The sequence below is a fragment of the Erpetoichthys calabaricus genome, chromosome 5 (assembly GCF_900747795.2).
Source record: "Erpetoichthys calabaricus chromosome 5, fErpCal1.3, whole genome shotgun sequence".
Lineage (NCBI taxonomy): Eukaryota > Metazoa > Chordata > Cladistia > Polypteriformes > Polypteridae > Erpetoichthys > Erpetoichthys calabaricus.
In genome coordinates this window covers 108162062-108186447 of record NC_041398.2, presented here as the reverse complement: position 1 = coordinate 108186447, position 24386 = coordinate 108162062, and the positions used below count along the sequence as shown (strand labels likewise).

The window sequence follows — 24386 nt, the reverse complement described above, 5'->3', positions numbered from 1 at the left end:
GTCTTTAAACTGGTAGGTGGTCACAAATGGGTCCCATTTGGCACAGTGGAAGTATGGTATCTGTTTTATTGGGTGTTGCACTCTGGGCAATACCATTAGCTTTTTAATTCGAATTTTGGGTTTAGGAGTACAGAGGTATACAGGAGTAACAGGGTATGTTCTCGTGGAAAGGCCCATGGTATTTCAAAGGGCAATCCTAAAAACCTGAGTAGTTCCAATTGCTTCCAATGAAACACTCCTTGTTTGGCTTGAGGGCTTCTCACTTCCAGTATCTCATTAAAGACAGAGTTTAGCTATATGTCAGAACACCTGCTCAAATGGTGGGGAGATACAGTGTGTGACATATACTGTATGTATAGGTTGACACAAGGCCTGTATAAGCAGACACAGTGAGACAGCTAGGGTTTTGTTTCTTCTTTGTTTTGGTTAAAATATTGTGCCCCAACCCCTCTTCATGATTTTCTATCTCTTCAGTCTTTTTCTTTAAAAAAAAAAAAAATGCTATTAAATGTGAGGTTTACATCACTTCTCTTTCCAGGTTTGGGTATTTGAATGGTAGTTTTGTGCTTTACGAATGTTTTTTTTTTTTTATTTTAGTTTATTCTCAAATGAAACTGCTTTATATAAAATTGAATTGAACATGAGAAGGTACCCAACATAGTAAGTAATCTATCATTTTAAAGGGTTAATCTACAAATATAAAGGAGAGTTGGGATCCGAGAGAATGTGTTTGTGGAGGGTTGGAGAGTTAAGGCGGGTGTTGGAGTCACGTGATCATCACTCCTCCCATTCACCTCATTTCATTCACTTCATTTCGCTCCGAGCTGAGCACCGCTGAGCTCCACAGCTGACGCGGTCTTGCCATTCTTTTTCCTTAGTGTTTAGTCCTTTCTCCTTTACTGATTTACTGTTTAGTAGACGCGCTACTTACTGAATAGTATTTTTTCCTTTAGTGTTTCTTAGTGTTTAATAGACGCGGTGTGCGAAAGGAAAGTTGGGATCCGAGAGACTGTCTTTGTGTGTTTGTGGAGGGATGGAGAGTTAAGGGGGGTGGGGGAGTCACGTGATCATCTCCCCTCCCATTCACCTCATTTCATTCACTTCATTTCGCTCCGAGCTGAGCTCTGCAGCTGACGCGCTCTTGCCGTTCTTGATTTGCTTTTCACATGGCCAACTATACGTTGCATGCTCAACAGTAAGCTCAGCGCACAGCTTGGTCATATTACAACCGGAGGGGTGAACTGACAACATGGTATACAAAGAGATCCTTAACAAATAATTATTGGTATATTTTCCCTCAGTTTATTATTTAAAATTTTAAAGCAGTACTTCGCCGCTGCGAAGCGCGGGTATTTTGCTAGTTTTTTATAAGATGGGAAAAAAACTGATATGGCATATCACACTGAAATTTATTTCTTCTTGTTGTATCATTGATAAACAGAATAAGATTTTTTTTATTTTTCTGCACTTCCTATGTGAATTAACAAGCAAGAAGTTTATTGGTACTTGTCTATCAAATTCCAGTTCTTCTACATTCAAAAAGATTACTCATCGCTGTCAAAATGCAATTTTTTTACTTTCTTGTACTTTGACTAATATTAACACTGTTTCGTAGAAATAATGCCTTTGTTATGACTATCAATAACTTGAGTAGCACAAATGTTTTCAGGCTAAGGAACATGATTGTCATCTGTGACCTAGATCACTACAATAGTAAAAAAAGTTTATTGGTACTTGTCTATCAAATTCCAGTTCTTCTACATTCAAAAAGATTACTCATCGCTGTCAAAATGCAATTTTTTTACTTTCTTGTACTTTGACTAATATTAACACTGTTTCGTAGAAATAATGCCTTTGTTATGACTATCAATAACTTGAGTAGCACAAATGTTTTCAGGCTAAGGAACATGATTGTCATCTGTGACCTAGATCACTACAATAGTAAAAAAAAAAAAAGTCAAAACATTTGGTTTTCACAATATTATTGGGAACAAAGAACTTGATATGGAATGTGCAATTTGCAAACAACGTTAGATAAACATCATGTATTTTGGCATTGTGTAAAACAGGGCTGTCTCTGTGAAGCAGCTTAAAGGAATGCTCAAAGGCTGAATTCTTCACTTTGCACTATATATCTGTTTCCGATTTTCACACACAGAGAATAAGGGAAATTTTATTTCCAAGAAACTTCAGCTGTAATCACGTATCACTTTTGGCAGCAATGCTCACATGTGCATTGCCTCCCGATTGGACCAAACATCCTCTCTGCAATATGCGCTGTAATGCAGCTTTATAAGGAAGATTTAAATGTTAAAGATTATTTTTAAAGGAAAGAAATAAGAAGCATTGAGATTTGTTTCAGATTTTTTTCTCATGATTAAATTACCATGAAACTTTAAATAGTGTTTGAGAAGTAGTCTTCAGCATTACTTTATTATTAACATCAGCCTACTGTAAATGTACTGTATGTAGCCCCCATAATTATACATGAATATTAATATAAAAACATATTATATAAGCTAAACATTTTAATCTCTCTTATTCAGTGACAGCCCTATTTTAGGCTTAAGGGTTAATTTCTCTGAGAATTACCCAACCTAATAGTCAAAATGATGGTGGTGTGTGTTATGTTCTGTAATGAGCATTTCCAGTCTTGCAATGGAAACTGCTAAAATATTTGAAATTCAGTTCCACAGTTCAAAGAAAAATTAAATGGAACAAATTCAGTTGTGGATTTTTTGGGGTGTGTAATAGAGCTATTCATTTCTAGACTTCAGTCTCAGCAATATATTGCTGAACTGAGGATCAGTATGATGCAAAATATAAAATTGCTTTTTTATTTTGACGCATGTATTGTGTTGTGGGGTCCCTTGGAAATTCCCTTCCCTTTTATCTGTTGGTGTGGGGAGTCGAATGCAGCTGGAGAAATCCTGGGTTCTCATTTGAAGCTGCTCCTTAAACCAGTGCTCAGTTTATTTCTGCACTGGGTCAATTACAGAAAAAAGTCTAATGTATTAAAAGGATTGCTCAGTTTTAATTTAGTAAATTACCAGTATTCAATGTTTTCTTAAATATAAGTGGCTTGAAAACATTGTGAAATAGCATATTCAGTCTAGTTGGAAATTAAAAGCATGTATTGTTTTTTCAAAAATAGAAATGTTTTATAATAGTTAATATGAAAAATTTAAAGCATGAGTGGAATTACTTCAAAAGTCAGCAGAGACCTAATTATTGTTTATGCTAATATTAGATGAGAATAGTAATGATAAGATAAAAAGTCTACATGGTCATACTGTTTACAGATGATCTTGAGTTGTATGAAGATACAAGGAGGAAACTGCAAATGGAATTAGAGAGTTGCAACCATGCTCTAAAGTCGTATGAGATGAAAAAGGAGATCAAAAACACAATATATGTTCTGCATCTATGTTGGAGAGGGAAATTATGGAAAAGTGAAGTTGGGAACTGATCAGTTAGAAGCAATGGAGTACTTTCTGTACTTAGGATTAATGATTTAAAAGGATGGAGGGCAACAGAGAGAAATTAGGCATAGAATTGGACATGACTGAAATGAGTGGAGAAGGTAGAGACAAAAGTAATATACAAGATGGTAGAGAGACCATCAATGTTATATGGTGCAGAAACATGGGGAAAAGCTAAAAATAAAACTGAAAGAAATGTTAATAAGATAAAAAATGGTGTGACGTATGAGTGGGGTGAACAAAAAGGATTGAGTAGAAAATTGTTATATTAGGGGAAGGTTAAAGGTGAAATGGGTAATGTGAAAAATGGTTAATGAAAGATTCCAGTGGCTGGTTATAAATGGAGACAAAAGGAAAACAGTGTTCTAAACAAACCAAGAACAAAAAAGAAACATGTGATAGTGAAGGGATATGCAGAAGATGATCAGAAATAAAAATCAATGAAAAAGAGAGACACCCCTCCACTGCAGAGGCCCTAGATAAAGAAAAAATACGGAGGGAATGAAAACATAAAATATGGAAAATCAAATCATATAACACAACTTAGAAAAAATAGAAGATTTTACTACATAAAATTTTGTTAAAGGTATATAGTAAGATATTCATGTTACTGTCTAACATGACTGACTTCATAGGAGAAGAGCTTGGAGCAATATTATGTTTTACTATAGTCCCTGATAATGACTCAGACTACATGCCAGTGGTGGCTTGTGGCATATAAGAATATAAGCACATGTAGTTTAAATTTTACTCCTCAAGGGGCAAAGCTACACTTGTGAAATAGTAGTTTCATTACTGTGTGTCATAACTTTCTGAATCATAGAACAAACGACATGTGACACTACTGGCATCTGTGTCACTGAAATGTGTGCTTGAGACACTGTCCAAACGTTGCAGCTTTTTCATTACAGTATTTGTGAATTATTATATTTTTAGGACATTTTTATTAAGCTGTGAAAACAATAAAATGTAATAGTCATACTTTATGAACTAATACTTAAATCATTAAAGTTATAATTTAAAAAATACCTCCATCTTCTGTTATTAAATGTGAATTTAAATAAAGTGAGGCAGATATCAGAAAGAAATGATTAAAGATACACATTATTTCAACTGTCAAAAAATTGCTATGCAAATAAATCAACAGCTAGATAACTCTACCAAGTTATTTATTTGGTTTCATTGAAGGAATGAAGAGGTTTGTCTGTGTTAAAACACTACTTAATAATTCATCACATCCTAGTATCTTCAGAAGCAATATGATTTGAATTAAAGTTGAAAAGTTGTGCACTGGAAGTATAACAAATTAACGAAACACAACATACATAACAAAAATTTGCACTGACCTACATGCCTCTTTATCATGACTAATTAAGCAGAGGGATGGTTCCCCTTAGCCAACTTGAAATGATTAACAGTGTTGATTAGTCAACAATGCTATTGTTCTTCACTTCCTCTTATATTGTACAGGCAAGTGTTCATGTGCATGATGGCATTCTTCCATTCTGATTCAATGGTCAGTTTGATTGACTAATACCTTCAAGAATGCTTTGAGTATGTTTTGATCATGAAAGCAATCATGTACTTTACAAGTAATTATAGATGGTTAAAGAATGCAAGATTGCTAGAATTATTGTGAAACATTATGTGTTTAAATACACTGTTCTCAGACATTTCAGGGAAGCCATTGCACCACAACTCTTTCTATTCACTCATACTCACCTGTGTCACAGAACAAAAGAGCAACTCCCCATGAAAGAATGTAAGAGCGGGTGAACAATACAGGCACCCTTACAATCTACAATCATTAGGGAGAACTTCTGGAGTGGGCTGGCATTTTTGACAGTCAGTAGGTGTTCTTTAAGGAAACCCTTTAGCAGCTACCAGAGGATTTGCAGCATTATGAGCAAAGACATCGACAGAAATGTTTGTGTGATGTGAGACTCCTTTGTGTGTTGCCTACTATAATAGTAGTACGTTGTTAAAGTAAAACACCAAAGGCAGGACTGATTACAGGGAGAGCAAGAAGCATCAACTCAGAACAGATTGCAAACCATATTTGGCACTAACTATATAGGGCCTGGTATCTATCAGGTGGGTTGGCTTGCACAATTGCCCATCTCAAACATAATTCCTCACATGAAAAAAACTTCTCTCACTCACTAGATAAACACCAAAAATGTGTACAGCTGAACTTCTTTACTCCCTATTAGGGCCTTTGCCAAAACTCACCTAAGCTCAACATACAACAGGTACCATGTATCCTTTAAAACTCACCAAAAGGTTTCATTTGGTGGTCTGAAACGCTATTTGAACATTCTGGGGTGATCCCATCAGAGTCCCCTGTAAAGATCCCAATTTTTATTTATTTCTTGAAAGGATCCTTAAACTCTCTTTTTCAGTCAAAATGTTAGGCCTCCTTTCATGCTCACAGGCCCCCTGCCTGCCCTGTATAATGTTTAGTTCTATGAACACTCTGCTGCCACCTATTGGTCTAGAGGTGTTTCTGTTGTTTTCTTTTAGAAATCCAAGTCCTTTCACTCACTTTTAACCATCATCCATCCACTTACTTAACCCTCGTATCCAGTGCATGGTCACAGGGAAGCTAGAACCTATCTTAGCAAACCTTGACATCTATGCAATGTTTATTGATGGATCAACAATTAAACAGTACATTAAATACTCTTGTATTTCCATTTACCCACACAGACTCTCTGATTGCAGAAACACTTTTTAAAATCATGTGTACTATTATAAAGAGTAATCATAATAAAACATTTGTGCACACCTAAGGTTGTAAGAATAAAGTAGAATTTGAAATGTTGTAAGGCATACGCTTTTCTTTCTTCTAACAAGTTCCAAGTATCAGAGTTCTTGTAGTTATAAAACCTGACTATTATTGTTTCATAATGCTAATTCACTCCTAGTTTAAAAACTGATTAAACAATGTGCTCTTCAAAGTTAGATTTAGTTTCTAAGTATTCAAGCGACCTGACTGTAGCTTTAGATTACTCATTTTACCTTCCAGCAGCCCAATTACTGTAATATTTCCTCCAGCCACAATTTTCTAAATCATCAAAGTATTCAGTTAAACAGACCATTTTTCTTTTCCCTTATAATGAATTTGGTCTCCACCATCAGGGATTAAAACGGTAACATTATTTTCTGCTTCTATTATTGGGCAGTCCTTTGTATAATTGCAAAGCAATTTCATTCATACTTTAAAATATACTAAAGCTTAGTATCACATCATTTTATTATATTTGTAGTCATAATCCATTCCAAGACCAGTTTCTTGCTCCATAACAAAGCATGAACATGTATAGCATACTGTTTGACACTTTTTTTGCATACCTCCTGTTAGCTGATACTCTACTCAGAAAGGCTGACAAGATACCCGCTGCCGAGATTCACCGCAGCCTCTTGGCAGAGTATCTTTAACAGTTAACACTTAAATAAGCCTTATAAACACCTTACGTCTGTCAAGCAACTTCATAAATCATCTTTAAAATGCTACTTATAATATTGAAATAATACTTATTATACTGAAACAAAAAAGAAATGGACACTAGTACATCAGAAAATTACTGCAGAAGAAATTATTGTGGACAAAGAAGTAAACATATGAACGATGTAATGAATCACTTATGAAAATACTTATTGTCCACTTAGTGGGCTTAATCTAATTAAATGAAGAATTTATGCACCAATATAAACTATGGAACTTTGCCCCATGCTCGCAGAGTGAAGTTCTGTGAACATGTTGGTTCTGGATGTAGATCATGCTGTGATGAAATTCTGAAAAAAAAAAATCAATATTTATAATGCTGTTTGACTTCATTAAATGACAATCAGAAATATGTTCTTGAAATTGGGAATGTTTGGGAAATGTTTTGGTAAAGAAGCCAATCCTCTCAGGACTGGCAGTTCTGGATAAACTCCCCCATGGAAGAGTTCCAAGGATGCACTTCACTGTTTAGTCATCAGAACATTAGTTTGCCAAATTGCTTCTCACAAATTCTGGAAAAATATTATATGGACAGAAGAAGTTAAAGTGGAACTCTTTGACTGACATGGTTTTTGTAATGTCCAAAGAAAGTCTAACAATACATTCTACAATAAGAGCCAAATAACAGTCAAGCATGGAAAAGGTAGAGTCATGTTTTGGGGATAAGGTACCAGACAACTTGTTATCACTAAAGTAACTATGAATTCTATAATGCAAAAGAGGATACTTCAGGAGAATGCCACGCTACCTGTTAGTGGGCATGCAACAGGAGTATGATCTGAAACCTAACAAGTCTACAAAAGAGTAGGTTAAAGAAAAGACAAATAGAGGACTGGAATGCCCTGAAAGTCAAAATGTGAACCTCACTGGGACTTTGTCTGCTGGAACTGAACACAACTGAACATGCCATGCTGTAAAATCTAGACGTGTTAATGAGCTGAAGCAATTTTGCAAGTAGGAATGGATCAAATATCCTCTACGACACTGTTAGATCAATAACTAGAGAAAATGTCTGATTGTAGTTATGGGTATTTGTTGAGTGTAATTGGGCAATTAGTTTTTCACACAGGAACTGGATTGTGCATATCTTTCTTTAATAAATAAATGAACTAAATACTAAAATTTTGTTTCATTAATTCACTCACTTGTTATTTAATATCCATTATTGTTAATATCTGAAAACATTCACTGTGACATAAGTGTTACAATGCAGAAAATAAGTGGAGAAATACATGTTTTTCACAGCCTTGAACATACAGTACATGAACATTTATTACAATTCAGTTTTTAAAGAACTTTATTACTGATGATGGCAGAAAGCCACATATCTTGACTACATCTCAATAAAAGAGTTCAGGATCAATTTTAATTTTTAACTATGATTATTTTTCAAAACTATTTGTCTTTTACCATTCAGTTTGATGTTAAAAAAGTCCTTTTGAATGAATTTCTAAAAAAAAAAAATCTAATTTAATGCATTGCATTGTTTTTTCTCCGTGTCTTTATCTTTCCCATCTGAAGTGTTGTCCTGTTGTCATCTGTATATCACTTATGAGGTATCGATGTTGTAATTTGACTTTCTTGGCAAACTTCTAAGAAACTCCCGTTTTAACATGAACACGACTGATGAATACTTCTTAAGCCTTATTTCTCCTAAACCATGCCAAACTCCTATTTTGAGGTTTTCATCTTTAATTTTTTTTTCTGATGTCTAAATAAAAAGTTTTCAACTTCAATAAAAACCAATTAAGTCTCAAACACTCTGACAAGAGTGGTTCATAGATGAGGACTGCAGAAAAAGTATATACTTTTCATAACATCTCTTTTTAGCACTACTTATATTATTAACTCAAAAGAGATAATTCAGATGATAGTAATGTTAGTCATGCAGACTGGACTATGGGAAATTTTAATCCAAAGGATTTGGGAAATGTGAGAAGGTGAACTGAATGCTTTAAGTGCTGAAATGAAAAGTCATTTAAAGATTACTGTGAGGTACACATGAAACACAAAATGACAAACTGCTTCCTTTTTACAGTAAACTACAGAGGCAAAATGTTTGAGAAGGTCACATGGCTGCTAAACACAAAGAAAATTACAGAAGCTGAATACATCAACAGGCCGTCAAGCGTGTGCAATACAGCAACCTTTTGGTACTCGGGCAATTACTGAGCCTGGAACCTTGACCATGGAAGCAACTGAGGTGTGTGTGTTTTCTGCTATTATACAATGAACAAAAGCCATTCTGCTTAATATATTAGCTCATAAAGTGTTATTATTTAATTATTTATTTTATTATTTTAAGACAGGGCAAGCAAGTATTTGACACACACCTTCTGTGTTGACTTATGAATGTGTTTCCACACATTGACCTTCCCCAAACTGCTAGCAGTCCAAAAAATAAAATGTAACTAGGGCATAGATTTGTAAAATACAGTTACATTTTATTAAAATATACAAGTTAAATATGTAAATGAAAACCGCTACTCATATATGCCAAAAAAATACATACCTGGCATGAATCAGTGATTTACTAACCTTTAGAGCAACCAGTAGTTTTTCAAAAGACAGCGAAAGAAGCAAGGAAAAAAGGAAATGATTGTCCCGGAATAGACAACAACTATTTCGAAAATCAGGAATACAAGGTGAAGCTTTCAACTAGACTTTTCATATTCTGCAATACATTATTAGATAAATTGCCATTTTAATTAGTCAGCGCCATTGGGGCTGCAAAGAGCTGAGGACACCATTATATATCATCTGCTAATACTTTGCTCGCTACCGTTGTGACTTTGTCAGTTGATAAAATTTGTTTGTGTGTCCCTCATGATTCAGAATAAACATTGGACTGTTAGGGTCAGGTATATTAAATTAGGCTGGCAATCTCAAATTGTCAGGAGTGTATGGAATGCAATTTGTGTCAAAATGAAATACATTAAATGGTAATTATGAAAGAAATAATCTCTTGAAAAAGTGCAATGATATTTATTAAATAGGTCATTACATTTTAAAATACTGTGACAATGTACTACAGTATATACAGTAAAAGACTCATTGATAGACAACAAAGCCAGATTAAAAGAGACATTCTGAAATAAATAATAAACTATTTTGAAATATGCCATTTCAGAAAAGTCCCATTATGAAATATAAACACCTATAAAAATAAAGTAATTTTTAAATAAAACCTGCAAAAGTCGAAGTAAAAGTAAATTATTGAAACTGAATAAAACATTAAGGCAGCATTTAATGTGCTGTTAGTTTTATAGGTATTATCAGATATTGTGCTCTATTTTACTTTTACAAACTTTTTTTATGTAGTTACGTTATAAATAAAGGCATTAGCAGAATTTTGCTTTAAACTTAACACTAATTTAATAGTGTTTTGAGAATTAGAATGAGCAACAAATATAATACAAAATAAATGTCTCTGTTTCAATAGATTGATATTGTATCTATAGTTAACTTTTTCACAAGAAATGTTTAGGCTAAGGATATATAAACAAAAAATAACAAAATGGTTAGGTAATTAAAAAAAATTTAAAAAGTAATTATTTTTTAAAAATAACCCCATGGTTAGTGCACATGCAAGTTTGCCTTGTGATGGACTGACATGCCACTGAATGATCTTCCATATTTTGTGTCTATTGGTGGCAGGTAAGTCTCTGGTTTCCAATATGCTCAACTGGAATAAGTGGGTAAAAGTAGATGGACAAGTGTAAGGTTTACACATTGGAATATTCAAGAGTTTGTGGATAAAAAGTAATGACAACAAGTATAAAAATGTCTTTTTCAATTTAAGAAGAACATATTGATATCATAAAAAAATAGACTTTTAACAGATTAGGGTAGTTGCTATAATACAATAAAATGCAGATAACAAACCCACAATATTCTGTTTACACATATTACAGATTGTGTTCTTCACTATTAAGACACTCAAGAGAATGGAAAAGCATTTTTTTTAACCAAGGCACATATATTTTTTGGTTTTGAGGAGACTACAAAGCTATACATGGGGTAGTGGAGAACTACCTAAAATGATAAATTTAAATCAATATTTAGAAATGTGTTAAACTGGAAGCATGGAATATTTATGGATCTTTCTCAGTTTCACAATAGGCAGGCAGTGTTCCATGGTACTATAAATAATAAGGTTGTCAGTTCATTTCTGTGCCATAGACTCACTTTGTGACCCTAATTCCGCCTGCTACACCTCCAAATATAAACAACTGTAAAATAAAGTAGTAAGTTGTAAGAAGCAGCCTAATAAACAAACTGTTGAAAAACTTTTGAGCATACAATAAATTTGTGATCTGCCCCTTGATGGCATTTACTAATACATATTAAGGGGTCATGGATAGTTAATCATTACCACATTGCTCTTGATTGCTATAAGATAAAATGAGTAAAACTAAATTGTAAACTAAAAATTCCAAAAGAACAAAACACAATACACATTTGCTAACTTTAGTTTTTAGTTACATAATGAAGCATTCCTACACTTAGTCATTTCAGTTCCTCATTTAAATGCATGTAATAACACCATGGGCCGTCATCATGTTGGTATTGTAGGTGTACTATTACACTGTATATCCTGTACAACCTACATTAATCGATGATAAACGGGATAGTTGGTTTTCTTTTTTAGCATGTGCTAGAAGTTTAATTCAAAATTTAAGTAGTAAAAGCTCATGGTCTATATCAACAGTCAGCCCTGATCTTGGTACAGAAGGCTGTAATGAACTTCTCTAACATTGATGACAAGGTATGTACTCAATTTGATTCTAGTTGTGCCTGCTAGAAAGTAAGTAGCACAAATAGGTAATTAAGAACTGCGAACATAAAGGAACCAATCAAGCTTAAATTTGATGGCCACATGCTGTCTATTTCAGATAAGAATTGGGATTGGAAGAGAAGAAAAGATTAGTTTATATGGAAATGTACAAGTTAATTTATTGACATTTAAGATGTAATAAATGCTAATACATTGTAGCTTTCCAGAAGACTCAAACATAGATAGATAGATAGATAGATAGATAGATAGATAGATAGATAGATAGATAGATAGATAGATAGATAGATAGATAGATAGATAGATAGATAGATAGATAGATAGATACTTTATTAATCCCCAAGGGGAAATTCACATACTCCAGCAGCAGCATACAGATAAAAACAATATTAATTAAAGAGTGATAAAAACACAGTGCAAGTTAAAAAGTGCAAGGTGGAGAGTGCAAGGCAGGTATAACAGTCAATAACATTGTATAATGTTACCATTTACCCCTCCCCCCGGTGGAATTGAAGAGTCGCATAGTGTGGGGAAGGAACGATCTCCTCAGTCTGTCAGTGGAGCAGGACAGTGACAGCAGTATGTCACTGAAGTTGCTCCTCTGTCTGGAGATGACACTGTTTAGTGGATGCAGTGGATTCTCCATGATTGACAGGAGCCTGCTCAGTGCCCGTCACTCCGCCACAGATGTCAAACTGTCCAGCTCCATGCCTACAATAGAGCCTGCCTTCCTCACCAATTTGTTCAGGCATGAGGCGTCCCTCTTCTTTATGCTGCCTCCCCAGCACACCACCGCGTAGAAGAGGGCACTCACCACAACCGTTTGATAGAACATCTGCAGCATCTTATTACAGATGTTGAAAGACATCTTGATGAGCACTTTTAAGGGATGAACAGCAATAGGACCTATTCTTATTTGAATATGTATGTTTTAATATCCTAATTACTATTGAAGTCCATCATTATATGTGTTTAATGCATTACTTCATGAAGGTGGGCTGCTGTAAACTGCAAGTGCACAAATCCTTTTGATATTATAGGATTTGTATTTTCTGCTACTTTCATTTTGGTTAAAACCTTAAAAGCCTTTTGAGTTATATCACTGTTTTGTTAAATAATGTTACTGGGTAATATTTTGTGTTCTGCTGCAGGCATAACAAGATATCATTCCAGTCTACTGCATGTTTCTTGTATTCTGTATCTAATTATTGTGACCTTAAATAATAATAAGCTCTTCCAGTACTCTTAATGTGCATGATTGCTACAAAAACCTGCTTGCAGCTTTCCAATACTGACTTCATAGTGAATAATTCTTAAAACTTAAAAGCTGACTTCTTTTCTGATGTATTTACTAATATACAATGTTTATTGTAATTACTGCAAAATATTTTCAGAAATTGCAAATATTGTGCCTTGCACTTCTGTCTAACAGTTACAGGGATTTGGGTTCAAATCACAGCCCCTTCACTTCATCAGTGTGATACTGTGGTTTCCTAGTATGCCATAAAGTCACGTAGGTTAGGTTGATTAGTGACACTGACTTCAACATAGATGTTTGTGTTAATAAGTCTGTCTTGCACTGAATGTGGCCAAATATCTGTACCAGCACAAGTAAACTCAGAAAATGAATGCATGGATTGATGGAAGGCAGATTTTCCTCACCCACTGTGATTCTTCAGCAACCTCAATTAATCTTCTCCAAGTAGCTGGAGGATTTCATTTATACTGTATTTATATAAAAGCGGGTTTCTGTAGCCATCAAGAAAATTACATTTTCCATTTTCTTTGGCCACTGCATCAACAGATGCATGTTTAGGCTTGCATTACCAGGCCCAATTGCACTGCTCCATAATTTATTAATATCTCAGCAGAATAAAACAGTTAAATAACCAGTTAGCTCTCCAAGCTTTAGACTATAACTGTGAACAGAAAATAGTCTTGATTTAGTCTCCTATGCAGGAGTTCTGTTGTTTCTGTAGTGTATAAGATGTTTAAGTGCTAGAGAAAGCCATTGGCTTTAGTGTAGCTGTAATATTAGTAAAGTAGTTGTCATTAATTAGCTACCACAAAATATAATCTTTTGACCTTCTTTTAATTCATATTCATATTTCACAACTCTTTTCTTAAACTTTGATCTTTAAGTTATCATTTACAAACACTGTTATAATGCAGACACTTTTAAGAATTTGACCCAATCACTGTTGAATCCAAGTATTTCTCAATCAAACTTTATTTATTTATTTATTTATTTATTTATTTATCTATCTGAAGCCCTTATATGTTTAAGTGTGGAATTTCATGAAATTTCTTTGGAACTTATGGCTGTATGTTATGTTATTTTTACTTAACTGTATTGTGCTTTGCTATTATGTTTACTTTCTTAAATAAAATGATAAAACCAAACCTTTACAGAATCTTTTTCTAAAACGCTTTGTTCATTAAGACTGTGAATAGAAACAGTCAGTAGTATGTTGTTTTACCTAGCAAATCAAAATTTATAAAAACCTAGCTATGAATTAAGATACATTCTTAAGGCCATGTCACATTACATGATTTTTGGAGGCAGTCTGCGGTGCAATCTCAAGAAGGCCAGTAGTGTATTCTGACCTACTGAACAACTCAGTCCAACTAGTTCGTAACTCACCCTGACAAACTCCAACAGGTTTGATTTTGCCTTTAGTTGTGAGGGTGGACTCTGTGTGTATGACGGCTCACAAGCAATGAATGCTCATCTGAAACAACAACGCATATAACACAGTGATGAGGAATAAGGAATGTGGGTGTTTTGAACGGCGCAAACAGAAAAGAAGTTTGTCTAAGCTTGTCAGATTATATACATAAATCAACAAATGAAAATAAGAAAAAATATAGGGTCGAGATTGCAGTTGAACTTGAAGCACCTGTTAACCCTTTGTACAGTACCTGCTCTGTTTGGCAGCATGCTATTGGCTGTGAGAAAAATGGGTAAGCTCAACTGTGCTGGAAAGTTATCACTCCGTAGCTAAATTTGACAAGCCCAGCCATATTCAGTCATGTAAACTGACATGGTATGGCTACAACTCAACAAGTGTGGTTGGCAAGTCTGACATACCCAATGACTGGAAGTCACGTAATGAAACATTAGCTTTATTTGACCTTTATGTTAGCTTGTTGTTAAAAAAAGTCATAGAAGTAATAGTAGGAAATGAATAAATAATGATTGCAGAGAATCAATGACCCTCCATGTATTAAAAGTATCTACACATTGTTATGTACATTTTCTGCCTTGAGAAAGAGAACACAATTTCCTGTTACTCATGCGGAGACGATTCCTATTAAAGAAGCATTTAGTGTAAGGCAGGAAACAAACCCTAATCCGGGACTCAGTTCAATACTAGGTACACTCAAGCATACACTGACACTCACAAATGCTGGACTAATCTCATTTTGGCAAATAACCTAACATGTGGAGCTTTGGGATGAGACAGGAATCTAGACTACTTGGTGAAATTCCATGTAAACAAGAGTAGAGCAGAGAAAGTGCCAGGGTTGCCAATTAAACTCCTTTCCATTGAGTGGTTACATAAAGTCAAATGCTGTGCCTGTGGCAGTCTTAACCAAATACGGTATAAACAAAACATTGGCTTTAAGAAAGTAAGTTATCAAAAACAGAAGGTAAAAAAATCTACCTGCCAATAAAAATCAGAATATCTCACTAATGCTTAAAATATATACCTTATTAACAATGTTATCAGAACACAGAGCAAAGCTATTTGATAATTCAGTTAATATAACAAAAAGTATGAGTCATTGAATAAGTCACAGGGAATCCAAATCAGGTGAGTGAAAAATACACAAAATATCTAGAATTGTATCAAACCTTTAGCCATTCTAGATTCTAATTCTACTACTGAGTTACTGCTGTGAGTGTAAATCCCCATTCATGCATTTTTCGTGTAGAACGTAAATGTTCTCAAATTAAACAAGTGGGTTCTCTTGGTGTTCTGGTTTCCTCTCACATTGCAAAGACATGCAGGTTAGTTTTACTAAATAGTCCTCCTAAATATTTCCAGATGGGTTAATCTTGTTCTCTGTAATAAAAGAATTGGAGAATTGAAACATACACCATAAAGACGCTTTCATCCTTCCAATGCAGTGTACCTTTCTGATAGGTGATAACAGAAGGTGTTACTTCAATCAGTACTCACCATATCCGTATCAGACACAGGTCCAAAACTTGTCGCATATATGTCAGTCTTTACTTCTGTTACACGATCTGCAATAAACCATAGCAGAAAATAATAATTTTAGCTGAATAATTTGCTAAAGTTCATCCTGGGAAATAGAACATGAAAGCCTTCAACATTTGCTTCAAAAGGTCTCCAATGCTTACTTGAGTCTTAACAGCTAATGTTGCTATGACAACACCATGACATCTATAAACCTTTTCTCCTATTAATTATCTCCATCTTTCTTTTAGCTCTATAAATAAATTATCTTTTATTTGCATCCTTAAGAATACTTCTGCCTGACGAAGTTTTTTTTTTTTAAATAATGCTTTTTCTAGTAAAAATATCATCGAAATAATTCTCACCACCATGTATCTACTTAAATTTAAAATGTTCACAATTTCAGACAGACTTACTTTTTACTGCATACTCCCATTATGTTGATAAATTAAGACCTGCTTATTGTCAGATTTGGTTAGTTTCTATGTAAAATGAAAGGGCCTCTACAAATATAAGACATTTATAGGCCCTTGGAGCACATTCACTAATTAGACATCAAGAAGAAGCCAATTTGCGTTTATTTTAGTGTTTAGCACATGTACACTCACAAGCAAAGCACGTGCATAGAGAAAAAAAAATCATCCTCAACGTAACTAGCAATTAAAAACCTGCTGCTGGTTTATTTTTCATTGCAAGATCTACCCCACTGTGCTTCTCTTCTTTTCTCCACATCTGCATGTGTATTTTATTTCCATAAGCTGATTCGATATTTTTAAAAGTGAACTAAACTCTGCATTATTTTATTTTTTTTGCATAGAGATCCAATCCTTTGTTACAATGGGACATCCCATGATCAGTGATCACGGTTTACTCTGAAAATTGACGGCTGTACCGTCCTTACTCTTGAACACCTGGCATCACCACCATTTGAAGGATGCACAGAAATATTGTTCAAGCTTTGGCTATGTTAATAAATATGTACGACATATACAGTATAACAATCTTCCTGTACCCTACTGACTGAATATGACTAAACTAAATATGCTCTAACTCCACCATCATACAGTACATGCACCATTTAGAACTGTACATTGCTCTGCAAGAACAAGGAAAGCAGCAAAGAATTTCTGTTGAGGGCAACTGAGCACAGTTGAGAGATCATGTTTCTAGTTTTCTCCCGAAGTCTGTATACCATGTTATAGTATTGATAATTGAATTTTTAAAATCTTCAGTAAACTTCTTTGAAGCACACATTGTCATGTTCCAGAAAATAAATTAAGTCAAACTAGACAGTCGCAAGGTCCACTTAGGAAAAAATACAATTTGTGTTTCCTTGTAAAAATGCTACTTGTGGGAACTGAATCAAATAAGGAAATCACAATAACTAGGAAAAAAGTGAATTTAACATCCTGTAAATATAAAATGTTATTCTTTAATAGGAGGCTGAACATCACAATTTTATTTTCATTTTATTCTTCAACCAGTAAAATTATGTAAGTTCAGGTCATGCAACCAAATGCATAAGACACTCAATATAATTTGGCGTAAAATCAGCACTCATACGAGTGCAGAAAGTCAAACTTTTCTTAAAGTTTTACTTGGAACATAATAGACAATGTGTGCTTGAACGTCATAAATGGGGGAATGATGTGTTAACAATATATATATTAGCACGCTCAATTACATTTTATTAGTTCCATGGGTTTATTTTGAGAAAAAGCAGATGGCCGTTTTGATAATTTCATCATGAGGCAGTAAGAGGAAAATGGTAAGATGCTAATTAATCTGGCAATAAATGTACTAGAACTGACTTTTATAACAATGGAAAAGGGTATTTTTTGTTAATTTTTTATATCAAGAGAAAAATAATTATAATGGGAAGTAAATGAATTTGGCTAGCTTGCACGTACATCAAAATCTTGATGTCCATAACTCAGATATTAACTCAACAGATCTCAGGAGATGCAAAAAAATAAATCACTGAGCCACAATTAGATAAATATTTCTGCAGACGAATGTGTTTAAAGCATTTAAGCAAAACATGCTTATTATTTGTTCAGTGCCTTAGACAAAAGGCAGATGACAATGCAATTTGTGATACTGTCGAAACAGCTTATATGTCTGCAATTCCTTCTTTCCTGCCAGGCCAAAGAGTACATTCCAATAATAAACATAAGCATTATTCTAAAACCCATACATTTTATGTTGTCTATATCTTTAGACAACAACAATTTCAATGCAAGACAATCTTCATCTCTCTTACTGCTGCTTTCAGATAACCATTGATTTGTTTCAGCCCACAGGGACAACCTACTAGCATGATGGTCCATAGCTATAATCAATATTTGTTTATCATTCACTTTCCATTTTTAGTGCTTGATTAACATGTTAGACAGTGGTGAATATCATGTTAGTCCAGAAGCTATAATTATATTAAGCATACATTAACCACACCGAAGTTGGTGTAATATACTAAAAACTCCAAAGAAAATGCATTATTCTTTGTCATTTCATATTTTTTAAATCAGCTGTTTCCAATCACCACTTTCAGTCAAACAGTTCCAAGTAAATTACTGAGGTAAGGTTAATTCTTAATTTTTTTTGATCATTCCACACATCCACCCAATTTCTAAACTACTATTAAAGTAAAAAGTTGCTTGGAGCTGATGCCTATCTAAGTAGCATTGAAAAAACAACCAACCCTGGATGGTGTTCCAGTCCATTGCAGGGCACACCCATTAACACAAGATATAAAATTTATAACACATAAAAATGTAGTTATTAAATTGAATTTCAGTATCAAAAATATATAATTATATTCATGTAAAATGTATTACATGCATTGCGTTAAAAATTATAGTATTTTAATTGTATTGTAAATTTGAAAAACAAAATCTGACATGTTATACAGTAAGTGTGGATATTTAAAATCAATTTCAGTCTTTTGTTTCATTTTTGCATTCAACAAGTTCAGTATGGGGTGGTGTAGTAGTCAGCTATGTTATCCAAGGAACCTGGGTTCATTTGAGTGTGCATGTCATCCCTAGGCCTTATAGAGCGGCGAGTGATGAGGCAGGGTGAGTCGAGAAATAGTTGGGGTGCCAACAGGGCAAAACCTTGTTTAATTCCAACAAAGAAAGCTTCAAAACAGAACACACACTCAATGACACTACAATTTTCGGTTGGTTGCCTTCTAAATCATTCTGGTGCCATTCTCACTTTCTGTCCAGCATGGTCAGGTCCAAATGAGATGCCACCTTCCAGGACTGTCTCCCTCTAATACCAGATGGACCGGTTTCATTGCCCTCAAGGGGCAGTTTCTCGACACTATGATGGAAGAAGGATACCAGACTGTTAGAGACAGCACCCCCTCTTGTCCCAGGGTGGTTGCTACATACCCTGTTGACCCCAAAAGGCAATCTTCTGGCAAGTATGCGTGACAGTTTGCCTGGGTTTTCTTCGTCAACACAAAGAAACACCTGTTAGTTTAACTGGTCGGGGTGGGTGTGTGCACAAGTATGTTTTCAGATTGGATGGTAATTGCTTTTAAGATTAGTTACTGATAAAGCTCTGGTGTTTTGAAGTCCCCATTCAATTAGATATTTCTTGCAGATGTGAAGAAATGACTAAACTAGAAGGGCCACGAAGGTCAAACTTAAGTGAAAATGGTTTCATTATATTTAACAAGCTGGGAATAAATGTTTTATTGTGAGCTTAATGTACTGACAGTTGGCTGGCCTCTTTTTCACACGGAACATTCATTTGTTCATTATTCTCAATCCTCTTCTTGCACTACAGGTTTTTAGAATAATACAGGGCCTACCTCTGCAGCACTGGACTCAAGGCAGGAAGCACAGAGCACTAATTTCCCAATGTATGGAAAAAGCACACATTTGGAATAAAGAAGAAACACTCCACATACTCAGGTTTTTGAAACTGTTAGAAAGAAGTGATGACCACTATATCAGGGAGTAGTTCAATTTATATTTTAACATATGCAAAATAATTGAACCAAATGTGTCTTATGGTGCATTGCAGTATCTTATCAATTCTGACTTCTCTAGTTGTGCAACAGTCTGACACACTAGCACAACTTGCAGTGTCTATTAGCCTGCATATCTTACTAAATGTGCTTCATGAGCATGGTTAGTCCCTTGAGTCTTACATTACTATAAAAGCTCCAAAAAGTACATGATATTGCACTACTTTAAATTCCCTAGCTGCTTGCAAGAAAGTATTGCATATTTCAAAATTGAAAGATTTCTTTCTCTCATTCAGTTTGTGGTCAGTACTTGACACATTCTCCACCTCTCTTGTGATTACAGCTTTTGGTATACCACATTGACAGAGTAATTTTTTTTTATTTCTGCACTTTCCAGAAGGCAGTACGTTTGCAATTTTCTCTTCGCAAATACGCAAACAGCTGTAAAATAACAAGTTTGTATTCCCCAGATCAAATGTTCAACACTTTTTGAAGACTTAGAGGCTAAACTATATACAGAATCTAAAGCTTATGGTCAGTGACTAAATAAATACAGCATTTTGCCATACAAGTAAGTAAGAAGTCATTTGAACTAATGGTAGTTTCTTTTCAAATCTAATATCCTGTACATTTGACATCCATCCATTTCTTGTAAGAGTTAAATTACTTTTGGATAAGTAGGTTTGGATAGCGTTTTCTAACAACTACGTATCAATACAAAATTCTAAATTAGTCTTTGGCGCTATAACCATTGGGCTTTACCCCACCCTAAATAATGTTCAAACCTTCCAATTCTTAGATTTTCTTTTCTGTTAGTGCTGATAGATTGAATGGGATTCTTCCAAGAGGTTGAACGGCTTAATGAAATAGTTCATCTCCTCCAAATGGCAGGCATGGATGCTTGAGGCAGCTTAATCAAAGCTACAGTAACAGAATTAGTCAGAGCAACACATTTCACATCCAACTCTGCAACAACTCTGAGCCCAGTCATTAGTCATAGTTTATTACTGTGTTCTTTGGCAACAATGGTTTGTTTGCCATTACCATCTTTGACATTATCAGGATACAATACTTTACTAGTATATAATAAAACATAATACAAAACATAATACAGAACAAGCAATGAGTACAATATGTAACTGAAAGACTAAAAGATGGTTGGGGTTAGATAGGAGATTAAGAAGTGTCTTCTGGGTCTGAGCAATCCTGCGTTTTATAAAATTAAAATGGTAACTGCACAATGTGTTTACATCTTAATTCAAAAATTTTGAGCAACCACCTGAGGCAAAATGGTAGAGTTCCTGCATTTGAATCTGCAAGCTGAGCTATGCAGTATGGTTTCTGAAAATAGCGATCACTGGAGACGTCTAAGATTGTTGGAATTTGACAAAGGAATGAATGATGGAAATCCCTTTTATGTATGGTTAGCTCACCCAAATCCTTGAAAACGTAATTAAGCAAAACATGGAAAATGAAACAGCACACTGCTTAACTGGCAAAGAATTTTCAAAAGTTTTTAATCAGAATTTTCCAAAACTTTCAGATAAAGAAAATGTACTTCATAGAGTAAAGGGAAAAAAACGCATTCTTGTATGAAGACAACTGGGTCAGATTTTTTTCTGGTGTTACCTTTGAAATCACAAAAAAAGAGAAACTTAAAATATCATTAAGCAGTGATTACTGCTTTTTCTTCTTCTTCTTTTGGCTACTCCTGTTAGGGGTTGCCACAGCAGATCATCTTATTCCATATCTTCCTGTCTTCTGCATCTTGCTCTGTCACACCCATCACCTGCAGGTCCTCTTTTACCACATCCATAAACCTTCTCTTAGGCCTTCCTCTTTTCCTCTTGCCTGGCAACTCTATCTTTAACATCCTTTTCCCAATATACCTAGCATCTCTTCTCTGCACATGTCCAAACCAAGGCAATCTCGCCTCACTGACTTTGTCTCCCAACCATCTAACTTGAGCTGACCCTCTAATGTACTCATTTCTAATCCTATCCATCTTTGTCACACCCAATGCAAATCTTAGCATCTGCCACCTCCAGCTCTGTCTTCTGCTTTCTGGTCAGTGCCACCGTCTCCAACCCATATAATAAAGGTAGTCTCACTACTGTCCTGTAGATCTTCCCTGTCACTCTTGCTGATAACTGTCACAAATTACTCCTGACACTCTTCTCCACCCATTCCACCCTGCCTGCACTCTCTTTTTCACCTCTTTTCCACAATCCCCATTACTCTGTACTGTTGATCCCAAGTATTTAAACTCATCCACCTTCACCAATTCTACTCCCTGCATCCTCACCATTCCACTGACCTCCCTCTCATTTACACACATGTATTCTGACTTGTTCCTACTTGTTCCTTCATTCCTCTCCTCTCTAGAGCATATCTCCACTTCTCCAGGGTCTCCTCAACCTGCTCCCTACTCTCGCTACAGATCACAGTGACATCAGCAAACATCATAGTCCACGGGGACTCCTGTCTAATCTCGTCTGTCAACTGTCCATCACCATTGAAAATCCTTGATGTAATCATACGACATGGAGCTCAAACAGAATTTTTTTTTACACTCCTGAAGAAGCCAAGAAGATCATGGAAATTAATCTTACACAGTGAATAGAGTATGAATGGCAATATTGTGGTAAGTTATCAGTAAGTAAGTTGTTTTGTGAAAGAGAAAGAAATGCTTTTTTGTGATGAATATTATAAAGTAGCTGAAAGAAACAGCTGGCAACTCAGTTCTAATGGTAAGGGTCAAAATAAGTGAGGTTCATACTGTGAAGGGCTGGCTGTAATCAAGCCTGACTGTGTTCAATCAGATGACTATAATTATCCCTTTAATTGGGTTGAGTTGAGTAAGAAGTACTTTTCCATACAGTACCTGATGGTATTAGATAACAAGTTAAAAAACATGTTTTACTTATTCATGAGAAAACTCTTTATCTACTATTTGACTTTGGCTGAAGACATGACACAAAAATTGTAATAATAGGAGAAATCAAGTTAGGGGCATATACTATTTGAAGGCACTTTATATACATGAACTGCAAAGAGTCTTTATAGTATTAGCACTTCAAAAATGTTAGCATATTACATCATTTAGTTGCTCTATGCCTCTTACGTATCAGGAAATATTAGCATTACCAGCTATTTATTAGCTACTAATCACTTTTACTAGATTCTCATTTTTGCCTGATTAGGTTAGTTTCTGGGGTGCTTTGCTCTGCTGCATGTCAGCGAACTGGGGCTCTGAAGTGATGTTTGGGAAGATAAGATGAGATGGGTGGCAGGGGATGTAGGAGGAAAGCTGTGCTTAACTTGTCTTTTTATCCGTTTAATAACTTTGAGATATTACTGACTAAATGAATGACTACACGACTAATTCTATCTGTAGGAAAACTCAAAACATAAAACTAAAAAAGATAACAAATATCTATTTTGCTAAGAATAATTTAGTTATTATTAGTTGGATTTTCTAGGGTCTTAATTACACATAGGAAAGAAAAAGGGTGTTATTACATCTTTGCTCACTGAAGTCAGATATAGCCTTCTTACAGAAAATATATTTAAAAATTAAAGTTCAAACTAGGTCAAAGTAACGATGGACTGGACAGGTATTTCACTTCAATTATGACAATAATACTAGAGAAATGGATATATTGATTGACAAAGCAATCTCTTTCGTTGCCCCTGTGGCATTTAATGAATCAGAAAGCCATTATAGTAATGGAACATTGAATAGGATGATAAGGAATTCATAGTTATTTTTTATGTTTATTTTTATTTTAATCCTAAACATATAATTTGTGGGGATTTTTAAGTTTAAGATTTTTTTTGTCATGTGTATATGAACAAAAGACACACCCTCAAAAAAAGAAATATTTATGAATATATACAATATGTGTATTTGTGTAAGAAAAAGTGTAGTATTGTTAACAAGAATAGCTGTTCATTACCCTTGCATGTTATTACAATGACTGACTGTTCAGTAATGATATGACTTGTGGTTAAAAACTGTCCCTGAATCTACTGTTGAGAAAGTAAATGTAGTAAGTGAAATTAAAAGTAGGGAGGAGTAAGAAGGGTAACTGTGCAGGGTGGCTGAGGTCTTCAATAATCCTGCTTGCCTTTTGAAGGCAGTGACTAATATATACGCCATGAACAGAAGGCAGCTGGTTGTCAGTAATTTTGTGCTGGCTTAACCATGCTCATCTTTAATCATAGCAACATAAATCTACCTAATCCAGTTGACATTTCTTTAAAAAAATGTAAAGTCCCATAACCATGAAGGTTTCCCTACTCACATTGAAGACAGTATTCTTTTTTTCTCTTTAGTCCATTATACTTACTCACAGATTGATTCCTTCTTTATTGAATACTAGCAAAATACCCGCGCTTCGCAGCGGAG

The 24386-nt window shown here is 34.7% G+C and overlaps 1 protein-coding gene across 1 annotated transcript in view; it reads right to left on the bottom strand.

Moving 5' to 3' along the window:
- The window catches only part of gabra2a (gamma-aminobutyric acid type A receptor subunit alpha2a), a 353372-nt gene that overhangs the window by 226175 nt on the left and 102811 nt on the right, over positions 1-24386 (bottom strand). The window contains exon 4 of the mRNA XM_051928333.1: positions 15973-16040. Coding sequence (XP_051784293.1) covers positions 15973-16040 — 68 coding nt within the window. The remainder of the gene's footprint in view (positions 1-15972; positions 16041-24386) is intronic.